General features: G+C 50.7%; 2 protein-coding genes across 2 annotated transcripts in view; one reads left to right on the forward strand and one right to left on the reverse strand.

The window, feature by feature from the left end:
- The window catches only part of LOC101659855 (cat eye syndrome critical region protein 2), a 53,519-nt gene extending 37,384 nt beyond the window's left edge, over positions 1-16,135 (forward strand). The window contains exons 7-14 of the mRNA XM_045295899.1: positions 946-1,129; positions 1,383-1,509; positions 2,417-2,811; positions 3,651-3,779; positions 3,910-4,750; positions 6,622-8,044; positions 10,028-10,133; positions 11,834-16,135. Coding sequence (XP_045151834.1) covers positions 946-1,129; positions 1,383-1,509; positions 2,417-2,811; positions 3,651-3,779; positions 3,910-4,750; positions 6,622-8,044; positions 10,028-10,133; positions 11,834-11,839 — 3,211 coding nt within the window. The 3' untranslated portion in view covers positions 11,840-16,135. The remainder of the gene's footprint in view (positions 1-945; positions 1,130-1,382; positions 1,510-2,416; positions 2,812-3,650; positions 3,780-3,909; positions 4,751-6,621; positions 8,045-10,027; positions 10,134-11,833) is intronic.
- LOC101656304 (peroxiredoxin-1-like) lies at positions 5,431-5,922 on the reverse strand. The gene has a single exon (XM_045295911.1). The coding sequence runs from the start codon at positions 5,920-5,922 to the stop codon at positions 5,431-5,433; it is 492 nt and encodes a 163-aa protein (XP_045151846.1).
- Positions 16,136-21,813: the final 5,678 nt, after the last annotated feature.

Consider the following 21,813-nt stretch of genomic DNA (forward strand, 5'->3'; position numbering starts at 1 on the left):
TCCTCCCACTATCATGATCCCAATTCTACCTTACAAATCTGGCTAGACCAGAGGATGTACACTGGTACAGATAGGAACTGGAAACACAGGGAATCCAGGATGGATGATTCCTTCAGGACTCATCCCAGTGGTGATACTGGGAGTGTGAAAGGAAGGTGGGATAGAAAGGGGGAACCGATTACAAGGATCTAATATAACCTCCTCCCTGGGGGATGGACAACAGAAAAGTGGGTGAAGGGGGATGTTGGACAGTGTAAAAAATGACAATAACATAAATTTATCAAGGGTTCATGAGAGAGGGGGGAACGGGGACAGAAGAGGGGGAAATGAGGACCTGGTATCAAGGGCTCAAGTAGAAAGCAAATGTTTTGACAATGATGATGTCAACAAATGTGCTTGACACATTGGGTGGATGGGTGGATTGTGATAAGAGTTGTACGAACCACCAATAAAAGATTTTGTGTGTGTGTGTTTGTGTGTGTGATTGATGTTTCACACCACAAAAATACTCACTAGACTAAAACAAAGCCTCAGAAACAGTATGTTGTTAAATACCTTACATTATAGAATCATAGACTAAGCTTAATTTTGGATCGTGTAGAGCCAGCTCTGTTGTTTTATTACTTTATTTACTTTTAAACTATTTCTTCTGAGAGGGATGAGCCCCATTATTTAGTAAATGCGGGAAAAAAATGCCTCCTTTTTTGTTAAGGTGTGCAGTTCCAGTCTATCTAATTTTAGGGAGCATTACCAGCATCTCAGTAAACTATTGGAAATACTTCTTTTTTTGTTGTTTTTTAAATATTTCAAATGCTGGATAAGTCAGTCATGTGTGATTGAATGAACTTTCGTGTGACGAAAAGATGTGATCAGAGACACTGTTAATTTCTTACTTTGTGATTTACAGCTTTGAGCTGGACGATGATTTCACTGCCATGTATAAAGGTCAGTTTTACGTCCTGTTCTCAGCCATCGTGTTTCTGGTACTAGCCTTCCTGAGTGGATGTGTGAAGTTAGCTCCCCTCTTCGCCTTTCAGTTCTAGATGTGGTAAAGGCTCACAAGGATTCCTGGCCTTTTTTGGAACCCGTGGACGAATCGTACGCCCCTAACTATTACCAGATTATTAAGGTAGAGGCTGCCCTTTTTTTTATTATGCCTATTACACCCTATATATTTTCCTCAGCTTTTCTTATGTCTTCTTGCTTAGTTTAACTAAGGTTCTTTGAAATTGAGGCTGCTGGATATACTGCAAGCTCTTAGACAAGTTTCCTTTAACTTTATGAGGGCCAAGAGATATTTTACTTTGTTTTCTTTCTTTTAGGTTTTTTGTTTTTGTTTTTTTCTTTTAGTTGTAAGTAAACATTTATGTGTCATCATCTAGGTCCCCATGGACATATCAAGTATGGAGAAGAAACTGAATGGAGGTTTATACTGTACCAAGGAGGAGTTTGTAAATGACATGAAGACTATGTTCAGGAATTGTCGGAAATATAATGGGGAAAGTAGTGGTAAGTGAGGAGGCCGTTTGCTCTAGAGTTGTCTTAGCCTTGCCATTGTAGTCACAAACAAAAGACCTCTTTTAGAAATACATATCCTAATGTCAAGCACCCCGGTTAAGAGCTGTGAGATTGCCCATTCTCAGCACTTGGGCTGTATATGCCAGGAATTCTCTCAGATCCCACACTGGGAGATAGGCAATGGTGGCTCCCTGGGCTGGCTATTTCTCATCCTGGAGGCCAGTCTGGGACTAGGTGGTCTCGTATCTCTGTGACTCAGACTAGAGAGACCTAATGAAGGCTGGCGCTGTCCTATTGAGAAGTCAACCCTCGTAAAATAATTATGGCTCCCCTGGTTCAGAAACTTGTCTCCGTTTTGCAATCCACTACACTTAAGACATCTTGTGGCGCCCTCCTGTGTTCCTGGGACTTTCTCCCGTCATGACCTGCCCCGCCCCTGGAAACAGTGTATTTCAGACACAGTAATTTACCATTTCCCTCTAGTTTACAGTTCTGGGGCTCTTAGAATTGTTCATTCAAAATGCCTTCGTTTGAAAACCAGTAGATCCAGTTAATAGAATTTCTGGGATTTAAATCTTGGGATTTCCCCCTCTATATTGAATTCTGCCTTTAACTTAATTATAGGGACTTTTCATGAGAAATCTTCTTTAAGGGAATATCCAAAGAATTGGGCAGAAAGAGATCCATCCCTTTGGTAGAAGGCTGGTGGTTTCTGACTGCTTTGGGATAATCCGAGAGTCACTGCCCTGAGCTTCTCGAGGACAGAAAGCATGCTTTATACCCATCCCTACAATAAAACATGGATCCAAGTTGGAGGTTTATCCCAGTGACTGATAAAGAGACTTGTCTGTGAAGATGCTGCCTGGGGACCAATTTTTGTGTCTTCCCGTGACCACAGAGTACACCAAGATGTCGGACAATTTAGAGAGGTGTTTCCATCGGGCCATGATGAAGCATTTTCCTGGCGAAGATGGGGACACGGATGAGGAATTTTGGATCCGAGAGGATGAGAAGCGGGAGAAGAGGCGAAGTCGCGCGGGTAGAAGTGCTGGCGGCAGCCATGTGTGGACCCGCTCCAGAGAATCGGACTGGCCTGGTGGGAAACAGCAGCCCGTGGAAAACGGAGGGAAGTCCCTGCCCCCGACCCGCCGCCGAGCTGCCTCCTCTGGGGATGATCAGAGCAGCAGCTCCACGCGGCCCCCTGGGGAGCTGAGGGCTTCCAATGGCCAAGGCTTCTCTCGTTCCCTGCAGTATGGCGGGATGCCCACCCAGGCGCCGCTTTTAAACCAGATGGTAAGGAGTGGCCTGAGTTCCCTGAGAGTTGGTGGTTTCACAGGGAAGTAAAAGCTTCTTAACTAATTTCCCCCAAATAATTTGTATGTGGGAGTTTTCTCTTCACTCCATCTTGCCCCCACCCCCTCTAAAAAAATTCTTCCTTCATTCTAAGTCCACCTGTCTCTCAAACCTTTGATCCGTGCCTTCTCTACATGGACAAAGATGGGCTCTTGGTGGGGTGAGCCACCACCCTGGTCTTCGGCAGGGAGCTTAGATACAGGAACTGACCCAAGCAGGGCTGCCGTATTAAGATCTGGTGGGGGCCCAGCGATTTCAGGGAAACGTGAACCAAAAGACTTCTGACAAAAGCCCTGTTGCCATCAAGCTGTTTCTGCCTCGTAGCAGCAGGTTGAGCTTCTGTATCTTTCTCCCAGAGCGGCTGGCATGCTCAAGCTGCTCACCTTTCTGTTAGCAGTCGTAGGCTGTAGCCGGCACCTCATTGTCGCTCTGGGAAGGCCCCTTCAGGGACAGTACTAAGGAAGAGGTTAGAAGCATTGGTTTGCTCTTGCTTCTCCTTCCTCTGACTCACTGCCATTGAGTCCCTGCCAACTCGCAGCGGCCCCCTAGAGCGGGGTAGAACTACCCGTGGGTTTCCAACACCGTCACTCTGTACGGAGTAGAAAGCCCATCTTTCTCCCCCTTGTCTCTCCTGGGGAGAGAATTGCGTGGTCTAAAGGAGCGCACGTGGTAGCTGCATTCGCTTCCTTGGTGGCAAGTCGTCAGTGGTCTGTGACTGTCTTCCAGCAATTCTCAGGCCTCAATCTATCGCTTATGTTTTTTCCCTTGCTTTCCCCCAGAGACCAGCAGTACCAGGAACATTTGGCCCTCTGCAGGGATCAGATCCTGCCAACTTGTATGCCTCCTCCAGAGTCCCAGAACCACATCCTGGGGAGCATGTGCAGCAGCGCCAGCCCTTGTCCATGCAGGTAAGCCGCCTACTCCCACAGCCGCTGCAGAGGGTCCCCGAGTTCCTGTCCCTTTCTTTCCTCCCCCAGGGTCCGCTCAGTCATCTGCTGAGTCTGGTGAACTCTGATCTCTCTTCCCCTCCTCTCACAGCCCCCCGTTGGAATGAACAACCACCGAACCCCTGCGCTAGGAACCCCTGACGAGAAGCAAGTGTGTGGGGGGCTGACGCACCTTTCTAACATGGGGTCCCATCCTGGATCCTTGCAGCTCGGGCAGATGAGCGGCCCCAGGCAGGAGGGAGCCTTGTATTCCTCAGCTCAGTTCCAGCCTGGATTTATGCCTCCCAGGCATGGAGGGACACCATCCCGACCCCCAGACTTTCCGGAAAGCCCAGAAATGCCCCCCAGCCACATGTACCGACCATACAAGTACCTGAACCGAGTTCACTCAGCTGTCTGGAATGGGAACCATGGTGCCGCCAACCCAGGACCCTTACAGCCCGATGAGAAGCCCCCGCTGGGGCCGGGAGCGCCTCACCAGCCACGCACTCTCAGTCACATGGTGGACCCCAGAGTCATGAGGCCACCTCTCCCTCCAAACCAGTGGAACGAACAGTCAAGCTTCTTGCCTCATGGAGGTCCTCCGTCGGGGTACATGCGGTCACCCTGCAAACCTGGACATCAGCTGCAGGCCCCGGCTGCTGCGCACGGGTCTCTGTACGGAACAGCGTCACCGGCTCTGCGGGGAGCCCCGGGAGGGGACTCCATGATGGACAGCCCCGAGATGATCGCCATGCAGCAGCTGTCCTCCCGGGTCTGCCCCCCGGGTGTGCCTTACCAGCCCCACCAGCTCACGCCGCCCCACTTGCCGGGCGCCTTCCCGCAGCTAGTTCCCTCCATTTCTGGCAGTGTGTCAGCCTCCAAGCCTGCCTTGGGGACCCCTGGGAGGACACAGAACAGCAGTGATGCAAAAGAGCCCGACAAGGACCGAGGTAATTAAAATTGTCGCTTGTATCTGACTTTTGACTCTGTGGGGCTCTTCGTGCATGAGTAATCTTGCCACATAGATGTCCAGCCCTAGGAAACTTCCTGAGCTGCTCCTCCTCCAGGTGGGACCACCCGGCGTACCGCTTGCAGTCCAGAGATCCAGAGGGTTTCCTAGTGATGATTCTTGTCACTGTCCACATGGATGTGCTACAAACTCAGCCAGGCACCCATTTTCAGAGTTAGCATGCACGAAGGGCTTCCAGGTGTTGGTGGAAATTTTCCCTTACCTTTTTTTTTCTTTCCTAGTTCAAGTTTAATACAACTACAAAAGATCAATGGGCTTATACCCGCTGCTATTACATGATACATATCAGCTGCCCTGCCCAAAACAGCTCAGGGTCATTTTCTCTGCAGTGTAGAAAGACAGCCCTTACAATAAAAGTGTATCATATTATCAAATAACATGTTCTCAGTAGAGTTAAGGCCTTATGTTTGAAACACGAAGAAGAATACAAGAGAGGTTTCGTTTGTTTTTCTCAAGGCTACTCATTGCAGCCTAGCACTGAAATGGTCCAGTGCTCACTTCTGCTTGGCGGAATACTCTCTGCTCTTCTGGACATCAGGCTTGATAGTATCACTGCCAGGCTTCCAACCAGCTGGACACTTCTCCATGTTTATCTGTGAACTAGAAGGCCTCAACCAGTCTTAGAGTCTCATCCACAGAGCGGCCAACAGGGAGGTCATTTACAGTGATCTGCCTAAGGATTCCTTTATCATCAGTGATGAAGAGGCTCCTAAACGAGATGCCTTCATCTACCTTTAAGACCCCATAGTCCTGAGCAATGGTGCACTTGGGGTCTGATACCAAAGGAATGTTCATAGGCCCTAAGCCTCCTTCTTTCTTGGGTGTGCTGATCCAAGCCAGATGGCAGAAGTGAGAATCCACAGAAGCACCAGTCACTTGGCAGTTGAGTTTCTTAAATTCTTCTGCCCTGTCACTGAAAGCAATGATCTCCGTAGGGCACACGAAGGTGAAGTCAAGAGGGTAAACAAAGAACACCATGTATTTTCCTTTGTAGTCAGTCAGGCTGATATCTTTGAACTGACCATCAGGCATAACAGCTATAGCTTTGATGTTGGGGGCAGGGTGCCCAGTTTTTGCAGTTCCTGAAGACATCTTGTTAACAGCGGGAGCGCGCAGAAGGAGCGCGCACCAGTCTGCAGCCAGGAAGAGAGCGTCTCCCTTACCTTTAATTCCATTTTTACACAAACTTCATTTGAAACTCTCTCGTAGTCATGTCCTCCACGGCACAACCTTGCCAGTGGCGATGATAATTATTCATGTTTTTACAGCCGGACAAACTGAGGCACAGAGATAATAGATGATTCCAGCAACTATTGGGCGGTTCCACAGGATGGGGTGGGAAAGAGCCCTCTTCCTGCAGATTTTATATTCTGGATGAGAAATTAGGGACCAACCACCTGAGTATCAGTGGTGCCCTGGATTTCAGAGCCACATGGCCTAGTCATCGACTGTCCTGACCAACATGGACTCCGGCAGTGTTTTACACACACATCCCTGGAGTCCATGAGCCATGAGTTATGTCACAGGAGAGAGGGTTCTGCATGGGCCTGCTTACAACAAGGGCGTGATCTTTTCTAACCCACCGCCCGGACACCCACGAAGGGAGTGCCAGCTTGTCCTCCAGGCTGGCCTGGAGTCAGAATTGACTGGGTGGTAGGGACAGGGAGGAGATAGGCCCCCTTCAGAGGCACTCAAAGCTCTGGCTGGGAGGAGGGTGGTTGTGACTCTGCCTCACCCGGCAGCATGGTCCTTTCCGCACCCAATGTCCTGTGTTCTCCACGTGTCTTGCAGCAGAACCCTTGCCTGGGCCGGAGGAGAAACCAGCCAGTGTTGGTGCTTCAGAGGGGGTGTACCTCAAACAACTACCTCGCCCAACACCACCTCTACAGACCGACGGCACCAGGCAGAGCTCCCCCGAAGAGAAGGAAGCTGAGGCCCAGGAGCTCAAAAGCGACCCCTCAGAATCGGGAGACAACTGCAAAGCCAGCCAGGCCAAGAACACCTGGCCCGCAGAGAGCCACTACCCCAGCCCAGCTGCCCAGGGATGTCTGAGAGACCTGGCCTCCGGGGCAGAGAGGGGGCCTATTGCAGAAAATGGCCTGATGGGCGAAGCTTCCCCTTGTGGATCAGAAGGCAAGGGCATGAGTGGTGGTGTGGAAAAGCCCCTCTGCTCCAGGGGCAAAGTGTTGCCAGAAGCCATGGCGTGTGCCGGACAGAACCCAGCCGCCACGCCTCCCAACTCCGATCCCAATCTGATGGGAAGCCCTGTGGGCCAGTTCTCTCCCTTGTACATGCCAGGCCTGGAGTATCCGAATTCCGCCACCCATTACCACCTCAGTCCGGGCCTGCAGGGTCTGGGCTCAGTGTTGGGCGGCAAGTCCCCAGTGTCGCACCCTCAGCCTTTCCCCCCCAGGGGCTTCCAAGCTAATAACCCTCATTCTGGCCTCTTTCCCCGGTACCGCCCCCACCAGGGGATGCGGTATTCTTACCAGCCCACACCCCAGCCTTCCTATTACCACCCTCAGCGAACTCCTTATTACCAGTGCCCACAGGGCTTTTCCGACTGGCAGAGACCACTCCATCCCCAGGGGAGCCCAAGCGGGCCCCCCTTGACACAGCCTCCCCCGCCCAGACTCGTCTTCCCAGATAAGAATGCCATGGCTGGCCTGCAGGGCTGTGAGACTCTCAATGCTGCCTTAACCTCCCCCACCCGGCTGGATCCCATGGCTGCTAAGGTGGTCCCCGCTGACGGGCAGAACCCCGCCCCAGAGGAAGAGAAGCTAGACGGGTCTCTGGAGAGGCCAGAGAGTCCCAAAGAGTTTTTAGACCTGGACAACCATAATGCAGCTACCAAGCGACAGAGCTCCCTCTCGGCCAGCGAGTACATGTATGGCAGCCCGCCTCCAGCTCTGAGCTCAGGGATGGGCTTTGGTTCGGCTACTTTCCCACCCCATGGCGTCATGCTACAGACGGGGCCTCCTTACACGCCTCAGCGGCCAGCTGGTCCCTTCCAGCCCAGGGCTTATTCTTCCCCTGTGGCTGCCCACCCGCCTCACCATCCAGTGGCCACCCAGCCGAACGGCCTCCCTCAGGAGGGCCCCGTCTACCGCTGCCAGGAAGAAGGCATGGGCCACTTCCAAGCTGTGATGATGGATCCGATTGGCACCAGAAGTGGGGGACGGGGAACTTTCCAGGAAATGTACAGACCATCGGGGTAAGCTTGCGTGGTGTGACTTTCTAAAAAAGTAAGGGTGTTGATTCTAGAAAGAAAATGGTGGCCTGGAGACTGGAGATAAACCTGAGTGGTCACAGACCAAGAGATCCCTATGGTCTTGGAAATATGGTGGTGAATTTGGCTTACAGCTGGACTTTATCTCCAACAGTTTTCGTTTCCTTCTTCGTTGAAAGGAATTGTCACGTGAGTGGCTGTTGAGTTTGGTTTTGATCTTGGAGGCTTGTCGACCACTGTTTGAGAGTCGTAAGGAACGTCAAAGTGCAGCTCCTGATGGTGGTTAAAGGGTTCTCTTCCAAACTAGGAGGGAACGGCACAGGAGACCGTATGTGAAGCTAGCGTCTGTGTCTCCAATCTCTTTCCCAGTCTCCAAACGAAAACAGGCTTGGCCAGGAAACTGCACTAATGATGCTAAATATTGAATCCATAGTTACTTGTCTCCAGTTGTCCCCAAAATGCCTTTAAAACAATGTCCCTCTGGTATAAGGCATCATCAGAACAAAAAATCTTACCACAGTGAATGATGGAAGTGCAGAGTGGAGACCAAAACAAAGCCCATTAGTGGGCCACTGGAGATCCCCTTGCAGAGGGGTCTGGGGAGGAGAAGAGCCACTCAGGGTGCGATGTAGCAATGATGAAAAATACAACTTTTCTCTAGTTCCTAAACGTTTACACACACACACACACACACACACCCCACACCCCCGCCCCCAACTATCATGATCCGAATTCTACCTTGCAAGTCTGGCTAGACTAGAGGATGTACACTGGTACAGATAGGAACTGGAAACACAGGGAATCCAGGGCAGATGATCCCTTCAGGACCAGTGGTTTGAGTGGCGATACTGGGAGCGTAGAGGGAGAGTGGGTTGGAAAGGGGGAAGGATCTACATGTGACCTCCTCCCTGGGGGACGGACAACAAAAAGTGGGTGAAGGGAGACGTCAGACAGGGCAAGATATGACAAAATAATAATTTATAAATTAATCAAGGGCTCATGAGGGAGGAGGTAGTGGGGAGGGAGGGGGAAAATGAGGACCTGATGCTGGGGGCTTAAGTGGAGAGCAAATGTTTTGAGAATGATGAGGACAACGGATGTATACATGTGCTTTACACAATTGGTGGGTGTATGGATTGTGGTGTTGTATGAGCTCATGACACACACACAAAAAGCAATGGCCCTCTGTGTTAGTTTGGTCTGCGTGTGTGTGATCCAAGGCACACCCAGGACTGACCTTGTTGCAGAAGAACCACCTGATGATTTGTGTTCATAGCCGTCTCTTACAGTAGGCTTGGCTTGGGTGCCAGAGCCTCTTCTCATGTTAGGGTTTCCCAGTTCTAGATTTACCTTTTTTTTTGTCCTCATATTTTAACGTCGGACGTTTTTCAGAAACACTACCTAGGTCAGGGTAGGGAAACTTTTTTCTGCCAGGGGCCATTTGGATGTTTGCAACATCATCCTTGGGCCATGTTGGGCCTCCCTTTCATTAACTCGCCCCTGGTGTGGAGGCTGGGACTGCTTGTTGTGGCACAGGCTGTTCTCTGGTACTGAGGACTTTTCAGGCTTTACACAGCCCTGGGGGCGGACGTTCCCTCCCCTGACCTAGGCGGTGTCTCAGCGCTTTTAATTGAATTGTACCTGACACACGTAACAGCAGAGTGCCTCATTACTCACCCCCTAGATAATTAGAACTCTTCATAACAAAATGTCTTCCCTTTTATAAAATAATTTTTTGGGGGGCTTTTACAGCTCTTATCACAATCCATGCATATGTTGCCATCATCATTTTCAAAACATTTTCTTTCTACTCGAGCCCTTGGTATCAACTCATTTTCCCCCTCTCCCATCCTCCCTCATGAACCCTTGATAATTTATTTTTAAAATTTTCCATGCAAAATGTCTTTTTGTTCTTAGTAATGAATGCCCTTTCCATAATTCTTAACCATCTCTTTCTTGTGGTTCTAGAATGCAAGTGCATCCTGTCCACTCACAGTCCTCGTTCCCAAAGACACCAGCAACAGCGCAGGAAGAGTTGCCTCCACACAAGCCCCAAACCCTTCCTCTGGATCAGGTGAGCCTTACAGACAGCCAGAGCTCTCCTCGCTCCCCAGGAGGGCTAGAAATCAGTGCATCACCTTGTCACTGTTGTTGGCCTGGGGACTTTGCACGGGCCTTGCAGAGACAGGAACTTACCGTGAAAGGCGCTTGCTGCCCTACTGGTGACCAGGTAGACAAGGCTGCTGGTGCCCTGTGCCCCCTGCTGGTCCACGTTGTCCTCGTTCCTAGTCTGACTCGGAAATCTGGCCATGGGGGTGGGGGGGGGTATGACTTGAACCTCGGTTTTCCCCCAAACTGACCACTTTTTCTATGATCCAGTTCTTTGTCTGTTTTGTTCTTTCTACCTGTTTCAAATAGATTAGTCAGTTAGATTTTAGGAGAGAGTAGCTATCTTTGAGTATTGCTTCTGTGTGGGGCACAGCTTATTTAGTCCCATGTAATCCTCCCCTCAGCTCATGACTTCATTGTTATCATCATCTTCTTCATCCTTCAATGTGCAAGACTATTTAGGGGGTGGGGGTGCTGATCATGGGGGCTTCTGATCACAAGCTCAGCGATTTGAGTTCAACCCTCCAGCCATCCGGAGGGGAAAGTTCTTGTAAGACTTTTCAACCTCGGAAACCCACTGGGACAGGCCTTATAGCACTGCTGTGGATCACAGTTGACACTTTTGCAGGGAATTTCCTGTTTGAGGGTCCCTGCTGGGGGCTGAGGTTTGAATCTTCCACTAGAGAAGTACACTTGAGAGCCAACTTGAGATGCCACTTCACACCTGCTATGTTGGCGACTTTTTTTTACAAAGGAAATAGCAAGTATTGGCAAGAATGTAAAGAAAGTAGACTTGTTGTCTGTTGCTAGTAGTAATGTCATATGGTGCAGCATGTTATGTGAAGAACTGGCCTGTGATCCAGCATTCCCACCCTTGTCTAGACACCCGAGAGACGTGAAAGCAAGAACCCAGTAGTAACGACCGCTCGTAATGGAAGTAGCCCGTCTGCGGCACCAGGTTGCCGCTATGGTCCATGCACCCAAAGAGGGATCCAGTCCTAATGAAGGGACTGAGGAGCTCACACTCGTTCCAGAGGGGATAGAGCTAGGAAACAGCGTGGCAGCTGAATGGAACCACACACGGAGGGCATGTTTTGTATGCGTGTGCTTACCTGAACTCTCCAAACAGGCACTGTCCGTGAGCCGGCAGTAGCATCGTGGTTGCCAGAGGCTGGCGGTGGGGTGGGGTGGGGGTGACTGCTCAGTGGGACTGGGACTTCCTTTTGCTCTTGGGAGCACCACTCTAAAAGAGGTAGATCATCATTGTGCCACAGCGTGAATGTAATTAATGTCGCTGAGGGCGGAGGCATGGGAACAGGAAACACGGCGAGCAGTAAGGTCCGTGGTGGTAGATTGTGGGCATTGCAGTTGAGTTGAAACCAAGTGTCTATGAACGGTGGCACAGGAAACGGGGCAACCTGCTCAGTAAACCGTCCCCTCATTCACGACCAAGGTGTTGGGTGCGTGCGCGCGTGCGTGTGTGTTAATGCGTAGAATGGCCTGTTTCAGGTCGCATATACTTTATACAACAATCAGATTTATGAAGAGTAGCAGGAAGGGGTCCAGGGGTTGGGGAACAGTGTAGAGCCTTTTCTCTCTTTGGCTTGTTAAGTGTTGTTTTGTTCTCGATGTTGTTTCTAATGTGCTGATTGATTTTTCACTCAGAGCTAGTCCAAGGAGGAAATGCCCCCCAAGGAGGAGATGGAAAGCTGCACATGAAGACTGGAACGTGGAGCATTTGGGGAAACGATCCTCCCCGTCTCTATTCTTCCCCCTTCGCCCCGCCATCCAGTCCCAGAGCTGGAGCCTCTCCCGGGCCCTGGAAGCACACTCCTTAGACGATGACCACGAGGCCTGCCGTCGTCCAGGCTCAGGCCCTCCTGCCTAGCTTATGCAGACAGTCAGAAGAGCAAGCGGACCTGGAACAAGTGGTGACTTTCCAAGTCCTGAGGCTTCTCCTTCAGGGAAACTAACTTTACACTTAGGGAAGGGGGGGGGCATCCTTAAGAATGGATTGATGTTTTTTGTTTAACTTTCATGAGCAGCTAAACTCAGGTATATATTTTGGGAAGGGAGAGAGAATTTACTACTTGTAGTATTAATGTGTTTGGAGCTGGGTCCAGTTTACAGAATTTTCCTGTTGCCTTTGAAAATAATTGTGGTTGTTGGTGGTGAATGTATTGTACAAAAAGTGGGCGGGGGGTGGTGGAAGAAGCGGGCGTCCCAACTGTGGTGGGCACGCAGCACTGGAGTGATCTTTAACTGTTTACAATCATGTCACACTGAATAATCTGGGAGCTGGAGCCGAGGGTTTTGTCCTGTGATGGGTTACTGTCTTTCCATAGTGGCTGTCTGTCTTTAAAGAGCTCAGAGGCCTTCTACCCAGCCCTAGGGAGTACAGTTACCCCAGCCCCGAAACCCTTCGCTTATCCATTTGGAAGTAGAGTGCTCTTGGGAGGCTCTCCGAAGCTTCGAACCCCATGGCAGGCTGCTCTCTCACCCTGGGGGCCCTCGTTCTGGATTTGCCCCTTCAGATCCCGGGAGCCCTGATTTCGCCACCAGCCCTCACCATTCTCAGCCGGCGTCAGGCATTGGGGCTGCGAGAATGTGCTCACTTTGGAGAAGATAGGCGAGTTGCCCTCTTCTGGCAGGCCTGCCAGAACCGTGGCCTGAAACGGCGCACACACACACGGTGCTTTCTGGCACGATTCGCATTTTGTGGACGTGACTACTCAGGTTTGTATATGTTAGTACCAATAAAGATATTGCACAGTTTTTTAATAGTGGAAAGTATATTCGGTAGGTTTACAGTTTTGGATTTAGGACTACATCAGTATATTTAGTTTTTACTCTTTTTAAGTGGATCCTAGTGAAAACAAGAAGCAGTCATGGTGATTTAAGGTAGCTGTCCAGAACACATCCTTGGAAAGTACGTGTCGTCTCTGCGATAGGAAAAATCCTTCTTCAGTATTAAATTGCTTTGTTAACAGTCTCAGGCGTAAATGGCACTGCACCCCCACTGCCTAGCATTTCTGTATCTGATTTTTGTTGAGATGCCACCGAAGTAAGTGCCACCCTGTACAATGAAAACTGAGGATATGTGTCCTGAGACCACGGCTCATGCATTGAGAATGGTGCCTCTCTAAGCCAGCTCTCTGGAGAGTCAGGGAGCTTCCCTGAAATACTCATCCATCATAGTTCCTTCCACGTTTGAGCTCGAGGAGAAGGGCTCAGGAAAGCCCTTCCTTCCCCTGCCAGGGTCCTTGGTGAATTAAAGAACTGTCGTGTTGAACGTCTCCAACTGGGTGCTGAACGGGCAGGAAAGTCGCAGGTGCAGGGTGTCCCTGTTGCACTAGGTGGAAGCAGGGCACCGCCCGCCCTTGTGCAATGGGAAACCGATCGAGGAGTGAGTATCCTGTGGCCTGGTGATAGGGGTCAGGACTCGGGTGGTGTTGGGCACGGGAGGACAGAGGCCCCCTGAGTTGCGGTGAGTGAACATGCTGATTTTGTTGTTGTCTGAAAAGGACTTGGGTCTTGAATGTTTTCAGTGGAATGAGTTTCAAGGCCATGTCATCCTGTTTTACCCTTCTGTCTGCAAAGTCTCCCCACTGCCGTGATCTGGTGTCAGGGGGGCCAGAGAGAAGCTGGCGAACCATTTGGGAAGAAACCAGTGACTGCCTTCATGCATACTCACCCTTCTTTCAGTGTAGAGAGGTGAGACAGCATGAAGGAAGAGCGATAGGAAATCCACTGACTATTAAATTACCACACTGTGAACAAAAGCAACAGCAAAGCCCTCGTGGTCGGCCGCCTCCCATTTCCCATGGGTGGGAGTTTTGTGGTGCGTGACAGGTAGACTCCCTCCCTCTGTGCCTGGTGTGTCCTGGGCTGCCACTGGTCTCTAAGGTGGCAGGAGCTGTGAGCCTGCAGGCATACACGAGAGCTCTCTTCTCACCCGTTTCTTCGCTCCTCTAGCACTTCTCTTTCCAAGTGTCCTAAGCAGATGCTAGCGTGTTCACCCTCGTCCCCACTCGGGAAATGGTGACTGTGATATGTTATAATTAGAAGTAGTTGTGTAAGGGTGTTCTTACAAGGTTCGCTTTCAGGCTGTAGGTCACTGTCGCTTGTCAGTGTGCTGGCTCTCAGTGGTCCCCAGAAGGGGGCGGTTGAGATCTCTGGATCATTGCAAATCCGATCTCACCTATTTGATTTTAGTCGAGTTGCTGGTGAGTTCCAAACTCCTTTCTCGCAGCCCCCCACCCCCTTCTCCAAGACCCGGGAGAGAGAGGAAAGCTCAAACGGAAGGGAAAAGTAAGAGCTCTAGGACGGTTTCTGTTTCAGAAGCTAGAGGCTCTGCTGCTGAAATGTGTTCTGACAGACGCGTGGGGAGAGTAAGGGAGAAGAGGCAAGCTCCCGGCTCGTGTCTCTTGTGCCAGCCTCATCTTTATTGGGGTGCCTCAGTTCGTCTGGTGGTACTCCTGTCTGAACAGTGGGCTTTGTTCAGGAGCCCCTGACTGCTCTCTTGTGCTTGTCTCTGCTCATCTGTGTATTGAAAACCTTAAGAGCTCCCCTCTGTGCCCTCCAGCCCAGCCAACCGCAGTTTCAAGTGCAGGTTGCCCCCCACCCAGCCCTTCAGACCTTGGAAGTGACTGTCCCAAACCCAAAGCCCCAGGGTGGTCGGCACTGAAGATGTCGGCAACAGGCACTCCATCCACATGACTTGGTGTAGCTCTTTTATTTGGTGTTTTGTTAGCTTTCCGCGGCGTGTTTCGTTTTTTGTTTTGTTCCCATGGCAGGCTAAACCTATAAATAATACACTACTCCTGAGACCTACTTGGACATTTCACAAGAAGTCTAAGTCCTGTGGCCTCAAGACAAGGATGGGTGGGAATTGTCGGGAACCTTACATGGCTTTCAGAGATCCTCTGCTTACATGGAAGTGAAGGGCTTTGACATCACTAGTATTACTGCCCCCTGGGTGTCTGTCTGTTAGGTCACCTCCCGAGCAGCTTCCTCACGGACCCCTGTACCAGATGATGGCTCTGTATATCAATGGGCATGTACTGTGCAGCTGTGTAGGCAGTGTGGCAGCAGCTCTTTCCCTAGACAAGAGCTTCAGCAAAGATACTTGGGCACCCGGCTTACATGTGCAAGAGCTTTTTATTCTTGGGCCCATGTCACCATCCAGTGACAGAATGTGGTGAGTCTTGCGTTTCCATTTTCTTGCTCATTGGGTTGGGCTGTCTGAACCATGCGGGCTCGGCACGCTGGATGATCGCTGCTATATCCCATATTCCATATGAAGCCACGGTACAAGCTTGTGGGTATGCCACTCGGTGTGGTCTGTGTACCTTTGCTAAGCAGGCCTTTAGAGGGGAGGTATCTCCTGGGCTTGGGTGGAACTTCATACCCGATCCCGTTCTCTCCCTCTGCGCTGGGGCACAGGCGTAACTCCATCTGTGGGAATCACGGCTCACCCCTGATGGTCCTGCGCATGGTTTTGCAGACGCGAGAGGAGAGGTGGGGATGTGGTGTGACCTTTGAGTACATTCTTGACATTGCTGAGCCCTTATCCCGCGTGCTATGTGGGAGCCCTTCTCCTCTCTTGGATACCTCACCACTCCCTTCCACACAGCTCGGTGGGGGAGCGCAGGCCAGGCCCCAACCAGCCTGGGCACAGTGTCAGGGATTCTTCACTCCTGCTGCAGCTGCCGTGTGAACGTTCCTGGCCAGTACTGGAAAGGGGATGCTATTTATTTTTATATTGTGTATATTTTGTCGTGGTCTGCTGATCGATCCCCTGTTTTTCACTGAGAGCGACATTTACCTCAATAGTTAGTTCAATATAATTGTGTGTTTGAATATTTTTTTTTAAGAACTTTTAAAAAAGCTTTTTGATCCTTGGAGGGCTGTAGATTTATTTCCATATGAACTGGTTATTTTGTATAAAGTACATTCTTTAAAATAGCAAGCTTCTGGTGTGTGCGTATGCTGTGTGTGTCTGTCCTGTGTCCACGTGTCTCTCTTATTCTCAGGCCACAGGGATGAATGAAGCCACAGGGCCCGGGCTCCCTTCCAAGACGCCAACGCCCCACTAACCCAGCTTCATCGAGAACCTTTCAGGGTGGGAGTGTCCTGAGGCGGGAGGGGTGGGGACAGCTTATCAAAACAATAATAAAACTCGCAACTGTAAATGGTGTTGGATAAGATACTCATCCAGGCTGGGCAGTCCACTGCCACCTCTTGTGTTCATGCCCATGCCTCTTGTCTGCCCCCACCCTGGTCACACTGCTGGCCATGCATCAGGCTGCTGACTGTTGACTTTAAGTTTTCTGACTGGAACCCCCCCTACAAAGATGGGAATTCCTCCCCAAACACCTTCTGTGGAACAGACACACACACACATACACCTCAAAAACCAAACTCCCTGGCAGCGAGTCGACGTGGACTCAAACCAGCACAGAGGACAGGGCAGAACTGCCCCGTGAGTCTCTGATGCTGTAGCTCTTTACAGGTACAAAGCCCCGTCTCTCTCAATGAGGAGCTGATGGTTTTGAACTGTGGACCCTGTAGATTGCAGCCCAACACATAACCACTAAACCTCCAGGTTTAAACAGACACCCCAAACTGGGGCACTATTTAGAGAAAATAAAGAAAGCCATAAATTGTTAGTACGGATGAGTCACAAAATTCTGGGGAATCGCCTGCTCTGGAGTCATCCAAATCTGCCTCCCTGGGTAAAGGGGAAATGAGCCCCCTTTGCTGAGAGGACAGTAACTAGTTGCCATCCAACAGTCTCCATCCCATGGCCACAAGGCTTTCACCAGCTGACCCTGGCAGCACTTAAATCGCCAGCCTTTGGGGTGAACCGCTGAGCGCTGACACCACCTCTTACCCAGGGACCCCACATTAGAAGGAACCATCGGGTCCATGCTGAGTCAGCGACCCGTGGGTTTCTGAGACTGGACTGTTGATGGGCGTGGATCACCCGGTCTCTCCTTCGGAGCTGCTGCTGCTGCTGGTTTCCAAGGAGCAGGAGGGTCACAGCCAAGGTTTAGGCACTACGCCACCGGGGCTCCTACTGGGAAGAAAGGCATCCTGATTTTATAAGCCCTTTAGCTGTGAAAACCTCTTTCACCCAGGCCTCAGCATTGTTTGAGCGGGCTATTAACAGAACTGAGAAAAGCAGCCGTTCGGGCACCTTTGGGAGACGGGCATCTTCCCAGTGAGATGTGCGGCTGTGATGCAAGAGAGACCTTTGGAAGAAACGCCACGGGACCTGTCCAGCTGCCTGTGCCGCCCCCTTTCCCGCCGTTGCATTTTTCTGAATCTAGTCTCTAGTTTTTTAAGATAATGGCTGTGTGTGTCTGGCTTATATCCTTCTCAGTTACCAAGCCTCGCTTCAATTTCCTTAAGAAACTTTATTTAAAGAAAAATCTCAAGACAAAACGGACTGCCATGTTAGCCTTGAAAATCCCCAGATTGTGTGCTGAAGCCCCAGCCCCTTCTGCATCCGCACCCAGCATATCAATCTGGTAGCCCTTTAGACTCTTGCCTTCTGGCTTAGAAAAAGCACAACACCCTCCTGACATCCTGGCTTTGAAACTCGGTGGGAACGCTGCAGCCCGCTGTCTGGGCAGCCAGCACGGCAGACTTGAACGTCGCCAGCTCCTTGGATTGTTCCCGTGTTCCGGCTTTGGGGGAATTGAGTCAGCAACAGGAAGGCAAAGAGCAGCCTAGGCTGGGAGGCCGCCTCAGCCAGCGAGATGGAAATCGGGAGCTCGGGGAGTCTTCCTTGTGTGTTAAGGGTTAAGCCCACTGTCGGCTTAACACTAAGGGTGAGTGGTGTGATGCCATCAGGGACATGGGGAGGTAGCTAGCATGATCCAGAACCAGCGGCATTCAAGGAAGAAGTCCAAGCTGCACTGTGGAGGGATTGCCAAAAATCAAGGCTCCAGGAAATGATGGGGTGCAAATGGAGATGCTTTCACTGGTGCCACCCTGGTGCAAGCACTCGCTTGTCCAGGAGAAATTCAGGCGGTAGCTCCTTGATGAGATTTCGTCCCACGTGTTCCCAAAAGGGAACTGTCCCCGGCAAAGCACCTTGTGCTTTGCACAGTGGAGGATGGGTGCAAAGGTGACTTCAACCATGGCCTCCACCCCAGCAGCCATTGTGAGGAGGCACAAGGCCAGGCAGCGTTCCCTTCCAGCGGGTGGCAATGAGCAACCGTGTGTCTGCCTGAGCACACACACCTACCTTTCAATACTCAGACTTCACCTTCCAGGAAGAGAGGCAGAGGGGAGAGGTCAACGAGTGGGGCTCCCATCCTGTACATGTTCAAGTCCTAGGGAGCATCTCTGCCCTGATAGGACCACAGTGACTCAGTATGCTTGGCGGCAATTAAGTTTGTGTTTTCTGCCCTTTAATTCATCGTGGCAGGAAGGTGTGTTGGACAGGCTGCCTATGGGAGTTCAGGGATTTCCCAGGGTGAGTTTGGGGACTGGCATGAATATTGCCTGATGCTATTCAGTACCTTGTCTTCTGAGTCCAGCTTGACCTCCTCTACTCTCGCTGTGGCCAGTCCACCCAGCTAAGCAAAAACAACATGCCCATCGTTCAGACCATCAGCCATTCTCTCCAGTAGCGCCCCCAAAGAGGTGGATCTGCAGGAACCAGAACTTGTCTTGGGGGAGGTGTGACACCTGTCTCCCATCCTTTCGGAGGTGTCTTACATACTAAAGGAACTAGATGGGAGAGGTTGGCATGCAAAGCCCCTGGATGTTTCTCAGAGTCAGCTCTGCAGACCAGCAGCTTAAGCCTCACCTGGAAAATACAAATTCTCAGGTCTGCTGGGCCCCTCGGATCATTTCTGATGGTCCTGACACGCTGTGAAGTTTTACAGTGAACCGATGTAAACAGGCCTGGTGTTTAGAGTGGGCCGTTATCATCTGGTCACTTCTGACCCATCGTGACCTCGTGCGTCAGAGTAGATTTGTGCTCCAAGGGACTCAGAGTGACTGGTTTTCCTGAAAGAAACTGCCAGGTCTTCCAAGGTCCCTCTGGGTGAACTCAAACCTCCAGAGAGCAGGCAAGCAAATGAACTCCTTACACCACCCCGGGGTCCCTTCTAGGCCTTTGAAACTCGTGTTTCAACTCCAGTTCACAGTGACCCTGTGCCACGGGGAGGCTAGAGCTGCCCCGCCCCGCATGAGTTGTCCAAGGGACATCTTCATGCGAGCAGAAAGTCTCCTCTTTCTCCCTCGGAGCAGCTGGTAGGTTTGAACTTAGGATTTTGCAGTTAGCAGTGAAACTAACCTGGGCTGAATTCATCACCCCTTTCAAGCCTGGGGAAAGAGCGAGGAAGAAGGCTGCAGAATGGAGATGTTTTCTCATTGCTGGCACCTCACCCCTATCCCAGGGCAATTGTCACCTGTCACACTGGCCTGCCTTCCTCAGAGTGTATTCCCATTAGCACCTCTCTGTTCCATCGTCTGGTGGCTTTTAGGACTTAAACCTAAGACTCCTGTTTCAGCATCTTGGCATCTGCCATATGCAAGTCCCTCGTTGCTGCTTAGCAAGCCCCTGTGTAGGCCCTGTGACTCCTACAGCTGCTGTTGCAATCTGTAGTCCGCAAACCCGATTGAGGCCACGTCTGGCCTTGCACTGATGAAAAATCCACACGCATTTGGGCCTATCAGACCTTCACGAAAATCAAATGCCCGGGCCCCGCCCCCTAAGGTACTATATTACTTTGGGGAAGTGGCCTGGACAGTGGGAATTTTTTAAGTGCCCTTTATTTAAAGAGGAAAGCCACCTGGCATATTCTTCTGACTTTAAGTGTTTTCAAAACTGTTCTCCCCCCTTCCTGCCAGTAACATTTTTTTCTTGCCAAATCTTTTTTTCGCCTGTGCTTTCTCAGCCCAGCGTTTCCTCTCTCCTTCATGACTAAACCCCGTAAGTTACTCTTCTATGGAGCTCTGCCCTGCGTAAGTCATTGCTGTCTACGTAGGATATACAGGGTCCCTGCCATCGGTGAAACCTTTCCTCAGCCAAAGTGACGCAAAGCAGGCAAGCCGCCGTTCAAGCCAGAGTGACATGAAGCAATTATAGTTGGTGTGACTAAGGGAAGCATCCTCAGCATTCCCAGACCCCCACAAAGCCACCTACTAGCTAACCCAAACCCTAAATTGGCACACTTCAGAGCTCTGGTACCTGGCACAAAACTTGAGGATAGCGTCGTCGGGACGGGACTTAGTGTTGCCCCTTTGCTGACTCGCTGTAAAGTAAACACTAGTCTCGCCTATTTATTCGTTTTTGGAAAAAGCAAAAGCCCTCTGGATTTCTTTTGGTTATTGAAAACGGGTACTGCGCTTTCCTCCAAGTGACGTGTATTAAAACGAATTTTTCAAAAGCAAGGTGTACCTCTCTTCCCGCCGCCATCCAAGGGCCCTGGTGGCACTATGATTAGGCACTCTGCTGCAAACTGAAAGGCTGGTGGTTCAAGCCCACCCAGCAGTTTCATAGAGGAAAGGCCCGACGGTGACCTCTTCAAAGGTCACGGACAAGGCAACCGCACACTCCGCTCCTGCCAGCCCCTGGCCCCGTGGGCCTGCCTCTCAGCTGTGGAGGGAGTGGGAGCCTCGGCGGGATACATGGCACGGCCTGCGTAGCATTCATACGACGCCGTCTTTTCATTCGACTCCTCTCGCAGGTTTCTTGGCTTCACTTTTTTACCACCAGCCATCGTTTAACAGTGCAGCTGACTCAAGTTCCATCTTCAATCTAGACTCCTGTGTTCTGGTCAACCTACTCAAATTCCTCTTGGACATGCCATCAAGATAGCCCACCACCACTGTTTTGTGACTTGCTCGCTGCTATTAAATTTTTATTACTGAGGTGGTTTGAAATTTTGCTCTCAGACTTTTTCTTGATGGCTTGTTTGTGGTTTTGAAATCTCTTCTGAACCATACCTGTAACCCTCACGTGCTGACCCTCCCTCTTCCCCCAAGGCCACTCGTGCAGTAGACACTGCCCCTTGCTCCTCCGTCCAAAGAGCATTTTCGACAAGTTCATTGAATATTTCATTACCTTTTTAAAAAGATATGTCGTTTCTGGATTTTACGCTTTTTTTGGTTTATGTTTTTTAAATCATTATATTAGGGGCTCATACAACTCTTCACAATCCGTACATACATCATTTGTGTCCAGCACATTAGTACATAATGTTGCCATCATCATTCTCATAAACCTGCTTTCTGCTCATCTTCCCCACTCCCCCTTGTTTTTTAACGTTCATTGTGAATTGGGGGAAGGCTGATGGAGCAGATCTGTCAGTTTTACATTCTACTGTTCATGCACCTTCTGCTTGAGCTCCATGGCAGTGTTCGTGTAGCCAGAGGGAGGTACCCCACCTCCTGCTGTTCCTGTTTCTACTCCTTCCCTAACCTGAACTTCGTCCTGGGTACATGCTGCCCTGGTCTACCGTGTCTGAATGTGCTAACACAGGAGTGACTCCCATTGCACACCTGAAGGCTGACGAAGGGCTTAGTTTTCGGCCTCCCCAGTCTGTCCAGCCAGCATGCCTGCTCTCTTATAAAGCTGAGTCCACATTTGTCTCCCTCTATCCACACCTTTCTAAAGGGGT

The sequence above is a fragment of the Echinops telfairi genome, unplaced genomic scaffold (genome assembly GCF_000313985.2).
Source record: "Echinops telfairi isolate 266 unplaced genomic scaffold, ASM31398v2 ScPeMD7_6273;HRSCAF=7185, whole genome shotgun sequence".
NCBI classification, from domain to species: Eukaryota; Metazoa; Chordata; class Mammalia; order Afrosoricida; family Tenrecidae; genus Echinops; species Echinops telfairi.

Excerpts from the sequence above, each read along its gene's own strand:
- LOC101656304 (XM_045295911.1), bottom strand. The coding sequence starts at position 5,922 with ATGTCTTCAGGAACTGCAAAAACTGGGCACCCTGCCCCCAACATCAAA.